The following is a 12,687-nucleotide window of genomic DNA, read 5'->3' on the forward strand; positions in this document are numbered from 1 at the left end:
CACACACAAAGAACTTCATTACTTCCAAGTGTGCCTTATTTAGTGTCCCAGACTTCCAATTCCTCCTTTACATGTTTAGTGTATAAGTATTAATTAAACAACTGTTTAATATATGAATATTAAAAACTTATTTAGTGTATGAATATTAAATACATGTTTAGTGTATAAATTATATATATATATATATATATATATATATATATATATATGTATATATTGAGACACTAGTGATTTAGGGCTATATAAGTAAACATTGATTGATTGATTGATATATATATATATATATATACATATATATATATATATATATATATATATATATATGTATGTATATTTATATATTTAGAGAGAGAGAGAGGGAGAGAGAGAGAGAGAGAGAAAAAGAGATAGACCAGACTTATTAAAAGGGAGCGTGCGCCCTCCTGTGGACTTCTGCTGCAACTGCACACACAAAGAACTTCATTACTTCCAAGTGTGCCTTATTTAGTGTCCCAGACTTCCAATTCCTCCTTTACATGTTTATCCATCCATCCATTTTCTACCGCTTATTCCCTTTCGGGGTCGCGGGGGGCGCTGGCGCCTATCTCAGCTACAATCGGGCAGAAGGCGGGGTACACCCTGGACAAGTCGCCACCTCATCGCAGGGCTTAGTGTATAAGTATTAATTAAACAACTGTTTAATATATGAATATTAAAAACGTGTTTAGTGTATAAATATTAAATACACGTTTAGCGTATGAATTAAATATACATTTATATATATATATATATATATATATATATATGTATATAAAATAAATATATATATATAGAGAGAGAGAGAGAGAGAGAGAGAGAGGGCGAGAGGGGCAAAGAGAGTGAGAAAAAGAGAGAGAGAGAGAGAAATAGAGAGAGAGAGAGAGAGAGAGAGAGAGAGAGAGAGAGAGAGAGAGAGAGAGAACCAGACTTATTAAGAGGGAACGTGCGCCCTCCTGTGGACTTCTGCTGCAACTGCACACACAAAGAACTTCATTACTTCCAAGTGTGCCTTATTTAGTGTCCCAGACTTCCAATTCCTCCTTTACATGTTTAGTGTATAAGTATTAACCCTTGTGTGGTGTCCATATTGTTGTTACTCAGCCAGTGTTTTTGGGTCTGATGGACCCATTGCATTTTGTGACTTTTAATGCCTCACAAGCAAACAATTTATGTTAAAATACTGAAAAGATGTTGACCTTATTCCAATTACAAGGAGTATAAACAATACATATGGTTAATATCTGCCCTATACCTTTGTTAGGTCACAATTACAACGTATTATTTAAAACATAATAAAGAAAATAAATTAAAATCAAGATAAGAGTGGAAACAAATTTACAAGTGAAGCAAGCTTTTTAGAAACTACTGACTTTTATTTTGTTGAACTTGAAATGTAAGCCATTGAGGTGCACAACACAAGCTGAACAACATGAACACAGAGTAAACATAGCAGTGAAGACAACACATTGAACACATGGCCTGTAGCCACTAGCCTATACAACACTTGAGGGGCAGAGCTTTACTGTGTGTGTGTGTTGCAGATATACGTGTTGTTTTCCTGTCCATCTTGGGGCCGCACACTTCTTCTTGTTGCTGGTGTTCACAACCCAGAATAATGAAAAGATCAGGAATTTTACTAAGACTTCTGTCTCTCTTTAAGAAGACATGAGTGGCAGACATGTATCAACAGCATCACACACTTACTTCAGGCTCTGCAGACAGGCCACCAGCATTCTCCTCCTGAATCCTCCTCACCATGGCTGCAGAGGCTGGGGTTCTGGGGACATAATCTCTTCTCTCCATTTGTGGTCTCACCAATGCCATTCCCAGATCCTCAAGAAAGGGCCGTCTTTTCTGGAGCTTCACTCGTTTCCACTCTGGGTTCAGTGCCATCCAAATGACAAAGGAGTTGTACGCTGAGATGTCCAACATGTCAAATATTATCACCAGTGGTCAGCGTAAAGTCTTCCGTTTGCAGCTGTAGGCCGTCACCAGCTTGTCCATGTTGTCTACCCTCTCCTTTTGTGGCGTTATAATCCATGATGATCTCTGGTTTGTGATGTTCCTGGTCACAGATTCTTCCTTCCCCGTGCAGTGTACACATGAGCACCACATTCTGGCCTTTCTTCGGCACAAAGGATACCCGGGATGTGTCAGCCGTGTATACAAACTTGGAAGACTTGACACGCCTGTTCTTTGAAGTCAGCAGTTGAGGTGGGAGCTCTGACCTGTTTTTCCTTATTGTTCCCACCATGGTCAGCTTCCTCTTCACGAGCTCCTGTCCCAGTTTGTGCAAAGTAAAAAAGTGTCGCATGTGTTGTTGTGTCCACGGAGGCACTGAGACATGTCGAGGACTACTCTCATTCCTTGTTTTTTCTCAGGGGCTCCTCCCTCAGGTTTCCCTGTGTAGACTTGCAAGTTCCAAGCATATGAGGAAGTGACATCACTGGCAGCCCAGATCTTTATACCATACTTTGCAGGTTTAGATGGTATTTACTGCCGTAGTGTGTGAATGTGAGTGTGAATGTTGTCTGTCTGTCTGTGTTGGCCCTGCGATGAGGTGGCGACTTGTCCAGGGCGTACCCCGCCTTCCGCCCGATTGTAGCTGAGATAGGCGCCAGCGCCCCCCGCGACCCAAAAAAGGGAATAAGCGGTAGAAAATGGATGGATACTGCCGAAAGGGGCCCTTAAATTGCATCAGCTGTTCATCAATGGTGACATTTGGCCCAGGGTTGTACAGCAAGGGGAGAGCGAACAGCGTTGGCAGGTAGTGTTGCAACCTTGCGTTTGACCCTCTGATGTTCTGTGTACATACACTCTGTCCTCCTCCTGTCTAGGCCTGCTGTGTGTGTGTGTGTGTGTGTGTGTGTGTGTGTGTGTGTGTGTGTGTGTGTGTGTGTGTGTGTGTGTGTGTGTGTGTGTGTGTGTGTGTGTGTGTGTGTGAACAGAACATCAATTTCCACACTTCTATTAGCCCCGGGTCCAGGGGACCCCGAACATCCTATATGTAACAGAAATGTGTAGGGGGGGTGTATGGTGTGTGTTCATTAAATATGTATTCTGATATATGTTCTTCACAGAAAATGAGCCAAAGCCAGTGAGTCTCAGTTTAACAAAATTAATTAATTGTATTATTTTTCTTTTCAATAAACATTGAAAACGGGTCCCACAGAGCCGAACACCACACAAGGATTAATACAACTGCTGAAATGATGGAAAAAGTAAATAATAATATGCTTCCAGAAGTGGTCCAGAAGATGTTTCAGATGTGAACCAGTAAATATGAACTAAGAGGGATTTATGAGTACTCAAAAGCAAATGTATTAACAAATGTAAAACAAATATATACACCATATAATGTTAATCTATAACATCAATAATAATTAAAAATGATTTCTGAATATCTCTATACACATATAAAAGTATTTTGTCCTGTTTATTCTCACCTTTACAGTCAAAGTGTTGTTTATTTTTGAATAAAGTACACAATGTTGTATATTAATAGGTTGATTGGCAACACTAAATGGTCCCTAGTGTGTGAATGTGAGTGTGAATGTTGTCTGTCTATCTGTGTTGGCCCTGCGATGAGGTGGCGACTTGTCCAGGGTGTACCCCGCCTTCCGCCCGATTGTAGCTGAGATAGGCGCCAGCGCCCCCTGCGACCCCGAAAGGGAATAAGCGGTAGAAAAAGGAAGGATGGATGTATGGATGTTGTATATTAAAACATGTACTTGACTTAAAAATGCAAAATATCTAATCTATAAATGTTAGGATCTATGTGCTGATTTTGTTAGAAAGTCAAAGTTTTAACAGTTTATTTAAAATCCTGCAGTTTCATTTGCTGCTGCTGTTCTCACCAGCACACTTGTGTTTCTTACACTGCTACTTAGAAGACAATCCATCCATCCATTTCCTACCGCGCCTATCTCAGCTACAATCGGGCAGAAGGCAGTGTACACCCTGGACAAGTTGCCACCACATCACAGGGCCAACACAGATAGACAGACAACATTCACACTCACATTCACACACTAGGGACCATTTAGTGTTGCCAATCAACCTATCCCCAGGTGCATGTCTTTGGAGGTGGGAGGGGCCTATCCCCAGGTGCATGTCTTTGGAGGTGAGAGGGGCCTATCCCCAGGTGCATGTCTTTGGAGGTGGGAGGGGCCTATCCCCAGGTGCATGTCTTTGGAGGTGGGAGGGGCTTATCCCTAGGTGCATGTCTTTGGAGGTGGGAGGGGCCTATCCCCAGGTGCATGTCTTTGGAGGTGGGAGGGGCCTATCCCCAGGTGCATGTCTTTGGAGGTGGGAGGGGCTTATCCCTAGGTGCATGTCTTTGGAGGTGGGAGGGGCCTATCCCCAGGTGCATGTCTTTGGAGGTGGGAGGGGCCTATCCCCAGGTGCATGTCTTTGGAGGTGAGAGGGGCCTATCCCCAGGTGCATGTCTTTGGAGGTGGGAGGGGCCTATCCCCAGGTGCATGTCTTTGGAGGTGGGAGGGGCTTATCCCTAGGTGCATGTCTTTGGAGGTGGGAGGGGCCTATCCCCAGGTGCATGTCTTTGGAGGTGGGAGGGGCTTATCCCCAGGTGCATGTCTTTGGAGGTGGGAGGGGCCTATCCCCAGGTGCATGTCTTTGGAGGTGGGAGGAGCCTATCCCCAGGTGTATGTCTTTGGAGTTGGGAGGAGCCTATCCCCAGGTGTATGTCTTTGGAGGTGGGAGGAGCCTATCCCCAGGTGCATGTCTTGGGAAATGTCACGCTTGCCACTGACGGTTTGTGTTTTAGTTTCTCCTCTATGTGTTTGGAATATCCTGTCCTTAGTTCCTGTCAGCACTCTTATTTTGGTCCAGCTTCCTGTTTGTCTCCCTGTGTGCTGTTTTTCCCTCAGCTGTGGCTGATTGGCACCTGGCTACACCTGGCTACAATCAGCCCGCTCCTATTTTACCTGCTTTTTTCCTCCAGTCAGTGCTGGATTATTGTTGTTGCCACATGTCGCACTCGTCTTTGCTACCTGTCGTATCTTGTCTTGTCCATGCAGCGTTGCTGTAAGCTATGTTTGATTGCGGTTTTTAGCTTACTGCCTTTTGTTCCCTGCTTCCAGTTTGTTTTCTAAGTACAAGTAGGACTTCTCTTTTCCATTCTAAAGTTCCTTTTTGTTTTGTAGCTCCCATGCTTGCTCTCTTAGTTTATCTGCCCACGTGCGTGCTTTTTGTTTGTACCCTTTGTTTGGTTTTGTTCTAGTATTTTATATTAAAACCATGTTTCCTTATTCAATGCCTGACTCCGTCTCCGCATCATGGGGTTCGTCAACAACAAACTTTGACAGGAAGTGGGAGGAAGCCGGAGTACCCAGAGGGAACCCACACATTCACGGGGAGGACATGCAAACTTCACACAAAAAGACCCCGAGCCCGGGATTGAACACAGGACTACTCAGGACCTTTGTATTGTGAGGCAGACGCACTCACCCCTCTTTCACCGTGAAGCCTAGAAGAGAATCTTTCACCACACACGCTGCAACTCAACACTTACTTACCAGTGTGTATTCTCATGAGTCTTTTCAAAAGCAGACTTTGTATAAAACGTTTACAATATACTGAACATGTATAAGGTATGTCTCCAGTGTGTGTTCTCATGGCTACTTTCAATGTGCTTTTTCATACAAACGCTTTAACACATTCTGAGCAGGAAAAAGGTTTTTCTCCAGTGTGTGTTCTCATGTGTACTTTCAAAGTGCTTCATTGTACAAAAGCTTCACCACATTCTTAACAAGAAAAAGGTTTTTTATTCATTGTGTATTCTCATATGTGCTTTGAAATGGTCCCTTCGAGTAAAATCTTTACCGCAGATTGAACATAAAAACGTTTTTTCTCCAGTGTGTCGTCAAACTAATAATAATAATAACTGCTATAGCAGCCGCAACATTAATACAGCCACAACGACAACTCTTGCTGACCTACTGCCCTCGGTAATGGCACCATTCCCAAAGTATGTGGGCTCTATTGATAACCTCACTAACAACTTTAACGACGCCCTGCGCGAAACCATTGATAACATAGCACCGCTAAAGTTAAAAAAGGCTCCAAAAAAGCGCACCCCGTGGTTTACAGAAGACACTAGAGCTCAGAAATTATTATGTAGAAAGCTGGAACGCAAATGGCGCACGACTAAACTTGAGGTGCACCATCAAGCATGGAGTGATGGTTTAATAACTTATAAACGCATGCTTACCTTAGCTAAAGCTAAATATTACTCAAATCTCATCCACCGTAATAAAAACGATCCTAAATTTTTGTTTAGTACGGTAGCATCGCTAACCCAACAAGGGACTCCTTCCAGTAGCTCAACCCACTCAGCTGATGACTTTATGCAATTCTTTAGTAAGAAAATTGAAGTCATTAGAAAGGAGATTAAAGACAATGCGTCCCAGCTACAACGGGGTTCTATTAACACTGACACGATGGTATATACGGCGGATACTGCCCTCCAAAATAGTTTCTCTCGTTTTGAGGAAATAACATTAGAGGAATTGTTACAACGTGTAAATGGAATAAAACAGACAACATGTTTACTTGACCCTCTTCCTGGGAAACTGATCAAGGAGCTCTTTGTATTATTAGGTCCATCAGTGCTAAATATTATAAACTTATCACTCTCCTCGGGCACTGTTCCCCTAGCATTCAAAAAAGCGGTTATTCATCCTCTTCTTAAAAGACCTAACCTCGATCCTGACCTCATGGTAAACTACCGACCGGTGTCTCACCTTCCCTTTATTTCAAAAATCCTTGAAAAAATTGTTGCGGAGCAGTTAAATGAACACTTAGCGTCTAACAATCTATGTGAAACCTTTCAATCCGGTTTCAGGGCAAATCACTCCACGGAGACAGCCCTCGCAAAAATGACTAATGATCTATTGCTATCGATGGATTCTGATGCGTCATCTATGTTGCTGCTCCTCGATCTTAGCGCTGCTTTCGATACCGTCGATCATAATATTTTATTAGAACGTATCAAAACACGAATTGGTATGTCAGACTTAGCCCTGTCTTGGTTTAACTCTTATCTTACTGATAGGATGCAGTGTGTCTCCCATAACAATGTGACCTCGGACTACGTTAAGGTAACGTGTGGAGTTCCCCAGGGTTCGGTCCTTGGCCCTGCACTCTTCAGCATCTACATGCTGCCGCTAGGTGACATCATACGCAAATACGGTGTTAGCTTTCACTGTTATGCTGATGACACCCAACTCTACATGCCCCTAAAGCTGACCAACACGCCGGATTGTAGTCAGCTGGAGGCGTGTCTTAATGAAATTAAACAATGGATGTCCGCTAACTTTTTGCAACTCAACGCCAAAAAAACGGAAATGCTGATTATCGGTCCTGCTAGACACCGAACTCTATTTAATAATACAACTCTAACATTTGACAACCAAACAATTAAACAAGGCGACATGGTAAAGAATCTGGGTATTATCTTCGACCCAACTCTCTCCTTTGAGGCACACATTAAAAGCGTTACTAAAACGGCCTTCTTTCATCTCCGTAATATCGCTAAAATTCGCTCCATTCTGTCCACTAAAGACGCTGAGATCATTATCCATGCGTTTGTTACGTCTCGCCTCGACTACTGTAACGTATTATTTTCGGGTCTCCCCATGTCTAGCATTAAAAGATTACAGTTGGTACAAAATGCGGCTGCTAGACTTTTGACAAGAACAAGAAAGTTTGATCACATTACGCCTGTACTGTATATACCTTTATATACATATATACATACATATATACCTATACTGTATATACCTTTATATACATATATACATACATATATACCTATACTGGCTCACCTGCACTGGCTTCCTGTGCACTTAAGATGTGACTTTAAGGTTTTACTACTTACGTATAAAATACTACACGGTCTAGCTCCATCTTATCTTGCCGATTGTATTGTACCATATGTCCCGGCAAGAAATCTGCGTTCAAAGGACTCCGGCTTATTAGTGATTCCCAAAGCCCAAAAAAAGTCTGCGGGCTATAGAGCATTTTCCGTTCGGGCTCCAGTACTCTGGAATGCCCTCCCGGTAACAGTTCGCGATGTCACCTCAGTAGAAGCATTTAAGTCTCACCTTAAAACTCATTTGTATACTCTAGCCTTTAAATAGACTCCCTTTTTAGACCAGTTGATCTGCCGTTTCTTTTCTTTTTCTTCTATGTCCCACTCTCCCGTGTGGAGGGGGTCCGGTCCGATCCGGTGGCCATGTACTGCTCGCCTGTGTATCGGCTGGGGACATCTCTGCGCTGCTGGTCCGCCTACGCTTGGGATGGTTTCCTGCTGGCTCCGCTGTGAACGGGACTCTCGCTGCTGTGTCTTGGATCCTCTTTGGACTGGACTCTCGCGACTGTGTTGTATCCATTGTGGATTGAACTTTCACAGTATCATGTTAGACCCGCTCGACATCCATTGCTTTCCTCCTCTCTAAGGTTCTCATAGTCATCATTGTCACCGACGTCCCACTGGGTCATTATTGTCACCAATGTCCCACTGGGTGTGAGTTTTCCTACCGAGGATGTCGTGGTGGTTTGTGCAGCCCTTTGAGACACTAGTGATTTAGGGCTATATAAGTAAACATTGATTGATGATTGATAATGTGTGCTTTGAAATGGTCACTTCGAGTAAAAGCTTTACCACACATTGAACATGAAAAAGGTTTTTCTCCTGTGTGTCTTCTAATGTGTGCTTTGAAAAGGTGCCTTTGAGTAAATCCTTTACTACAGATGAACATGAAAAAGGTTTTTCTCCAGTGTGTGTTTTTGTGTGGTTTACCAACTGTCCCTTCTGGGAGAATCCTTTGCCACAAATTGGGCCCATGAATGGTTTTTCTCCAGTGTGTATTCTCATGTATCTTTTTAACTCTGCTTTTCGCGCAAATCTTTTACAGCATTCTGAGCAAGTAAAAGGTTTTTCTCCAGTGTGTATTGTCTTGTGAGTATTCAAATGTTGCCTATGAATAAAATCGTTACCGCAGATTGAACATGAAAAAGGTTTTTCTCCAGTGTGTGTTCTCATGTGTACTTTCAAATTACTAGGAGATTTAAGATGTGAAGTGAGTGTTGTCAGTGTGACATGTCTTATCATCTTTAGAGTCTTCATCATCAGTGTCAGGAGAGTGTGACGTTGTGTCCTCACTATCTGATAGTGGAGCTAAGAGCTTGTCTGCTTGTGATCCTCCACAGTGGTCTCCATCAGCTTCTGTTGTCATGTGTTGTGTTGAGCTGCTGCTTGGAGGCTCCCCCCCTCCCCTCTCCTCACTTTCACCTTTCACCTCATCATCTTCACTCTTCACAGGGACACCAGTCACTGGCATCTTGGTGACATCAACCTCCTCCAGTCCTTCAAGATGCTCTCCCTGCTGACTGATGCTGTGTTCCTCCTCTTCCTCTTTAATGTGAGGGGTCAGTGGGTCCTCCTCTTCCGCCTTAATGTGAGGGCTCAGTGGATCCACCGCTTCCTTTTTAAAATGTGGTGTCAGTGGTTCGTCCATCTCCTCTTTAAAAAAGGGTAGCCATTGGTGTTCCTCTTCATTTTTAAAATGGGGGATCAGTGGGTATTCCTCTTCCGCCTTAATGTGAGGGGTCTGTGGATCCACCGCTTCCTTTTTAAAATGGGGTGTCAGTGGGTCCTCCTCTTCCTCTTTAAAATGGGGGATTAGTGGGTGTTCCTCTTCATTTTTAAAATGGGGGATCAGTGGGTATTCCTCTTCCTTCTTAATGAGGTTGTGCTGTGGCTCCTCCGTCTGCATCCTGAAGCTCCACTTCTGTTGCTCAGGGTGAAGATGTTCTTCACAGACGTCTGCAAGACAAACACAAGTTTGAGAAACATCCATATCTGCTCAGTCACATAATGCATTCAGTACTTTGACATGCACTTAGGAAAAACAAGTTATTGTATGAACTGTCTTGAAATCTCAGTGATGCACAAACACATTACTCTTTACAACATTTTTCACAGGAAAAGAAAAACCAACTAGAACAACAGGACTTTTTACTATGGATAAACGATTTGGTTTAAAATTGATTTTACGATATATTATTTCATATTGAATTACTAATAGAACCATTTTAAAACAGGCTACAGAGTCTCCTAATTTAGTTGTTGAAATATGCAGTAAAATATTACATCATTTCCAGTATTATTTTCTCAAATAAAGTAACCAGATATTAACAGTAAATAAACAAGTACATTAAAAATATTTTTTTCAACAAAATAATACAATTATAAATGATACAATATGTTACTGCATATGTCAGCTGCCAAATTAGGAGCTTTTGTAACCCGCTTTAAAATTCTTCTAGTATCAATTATACACCAAATTATATATTGTGACATATTGTTATTAGGATATAGATTTGAGGTCATATCGCCCATACCAAACATTGGTTCGTCGAGTCGTTTTGTTTGGCCCACCAAATATATTTAATTTTAATATTCTTCAGATGTGTGTGTATGTTTAAAATGTGGGACTACTGTTCTACATCACGTGGAAGTGTCATGTCATGGGGATGGTGTGCTTTTAACTAAGGGTGTGACAATGAACATGATTCTTACACATGTGTGTACTTCATGTGTATATGAATGTACTTTCCCTTGTGTGCTTAGTTTTACTGTAACTTCATAGTGGATAATATCTATAAACAACCTCAATTGTTTTACATCTTTAATTTGAAGGACTGTTTACTTATCTGACAAATTCAAAGGAAACTGCACTTTTTTAAAATGATGCCTATCATTCACAATCCTTATGTGAGACATATGTTTTAAACTTTTATAAATTTAATTATTAAATAAACGTGAGCAAAAATCAGCTAACATTGGAGTCAATGGGAGCTCCTCTATTAGACCCACAAAGTCCTCCAAAAAAACTGCCAACAATACACCATTTACATTTTGTGACCTGAATATTAACCAAGTATTAGTGATATTGTTATTATAAGCGCTAACGCTAAGGACCTACTTTTAGCGGCGCATTGATCACAGAAGTAACTAGCTTATGCTGCTATATTGACATACTGAGCTGCTTCCTCACCTCTAAGATGGTGAAAGCTAATTCTAGAATATAAATCATGCTTCTCACTTATGTAGTAGAAGGTTGTGGACATAAACCGAGAACTTGGTCAACACTGACATCCAACTTAGACCTGGAGATGGCTAGAAAGATTAAGTAATGTGCTCTTTTGCACCCACCCTTTTTAACCGTTTGCGATGATTAATTCTTCATCTAAACGGGAAGATATGAACATCCCATCAGTCGGCATCCCAGTGAAAGCAGACATTGTATGTGTGGAGAGACACAGCCGACGGGCCGACAATGGGCGGAAAGCAGCAGCGCGGGCCCACCTGGAGGCCAGGAGGCGGGGCATGGCGGCGAGGAGAGGCATGACACACGCGAAGCGACACTGCAGCGGCAATCTGAGCCAGGTGCGTATATTACACACCTGCTTACAATCTGTCTATCTGCTGCTAGAGTACAAAAAGGGCGAGGGAGGAACGAGCGGGAGAGCAGCACGGAGGAGGAAACAACGGCCAGCAGACGAAGAGCGCAACGACCCACACCGAGAGAGCGATGACGCACCCCCGCAGTGGACGCAAGCCCCGGACGCTGTTTAATATAGATTAGAATAGGCCGTGCAACTAATCATATGTCCTGAGTTCCAGTTGAAAGTGGGTGCAAGTTCATGCTCACGCACACACACTCTTATCGCCCACATTCTTCACACTGTTTACGTGGCTTCTTGGCCGAGGTCTGAAGGACAACACCAGATATGAAGTCAGAGTCCAGGGAGAAAAAAAGCACCGGTGAATGTCGCACAGAAGGAACCTTCCTGGTGTTACCTGACGGCACGACCACTGAGCTGCGACACCACTACAAAGGCTCCTCCGTGCTCGTGCTCGTACCACCTGGCTTGGTAGCCTCGTACCCGCCTACCAAGCCAAAGACTTAGGTCCAATGATGAAACAGGGCGTAACTGCTGCTGATTGGACCGACACGCAAATACCACATTTTCAAAACTCCCCGTTGTCAATTAAAAACATAGTTATGGGCTGCACTTTGGACACACCTGCTGTAAGCTACGAGGAGCGAGCAGCTACACAACAGCTAAGCTAAAACAGCACTTTTAAGCATATCAAATAATTATAGTTGCTTAATACGTACACAAAGTCTCCAAAACAAAAGTCTGATAGAAAGTATCCAGTAACAAACATGTCCGCATCATTCAACGTTCTGCGCCATGAGCTTGACTTCATGAATTATTGTGGCCACCAGGTGTTGGGAAAGATCAAATAAAACAATTGCAAAAGCATCCGTCACAAGGTTAGTGTTTTTTATATATTTGTGTCAATATGTAGAAGCATCCTCAGCCTTCCCGGGAAGGTCCATTCAGAAGTACTGGAGAGGAGTTTACGCTGCATAGTCGAACCTCGGATTCAGGAGGAACAGTGTGGTTTTCATCCTGGTCGTGGAACTGTGGACCAGGTCTATACTCTGGGCAGGGTTCTTGAGGGTGCATGGGAGTTTGCCCAACCAGTCTACATGTGTTTTGTGGACTTGGAGAAGGCATTGGACCGTGTCCCTCGGCAAGTCCTGTGGGGAGTGCTCAGGGAGTATGGGG

The 12,687-nt window shown here is 42.9% G+C and overlaps 1 protein-coding gene across 1 annotated transcript in view; it reads right to left on the minus strand.

The window, feature by feature from the left end:
- Nucleotides 1-8,468: 8,468 nt before the first annotated feature.
- The window catches only part of LOC133547441 (uncharacterized), a 146,793-nt gene continuing 142,574 nt past the window's right edge, over nt 8,469-12,687 (minus strand). The window contains exon 3 of the mRNA XM_061893127.1: nt 8,469-9,868. Coding sequence (XP_061749111.1) covers nt 9,111-9,818 — 708 coding nt within the window. The 5' untranslated portion in view covers nt 9,819-9,868 and the 3' untranslated portion in view covers nt 8,469-9,110. The remainder of the gene's footprint in view (nt 9,869-12,687) is intronic.

This window comes from Nerophis ophidion, unplaced genomic scaffold (genome assembly GCF_033978795.1).
Source record: "Nerophis ophidion isolate RoL-2023_Sa unplaced genomic scaffold, RoL_Noph_v1.0 HiC_scaffold_106, whole genome shotgun sequence".
NCBI lineage: Eukaryota > Metazoa > Chordata > Actinopteri > Syngnathiformes > Syngnathidae > Nerophis > Nerophis ophidion.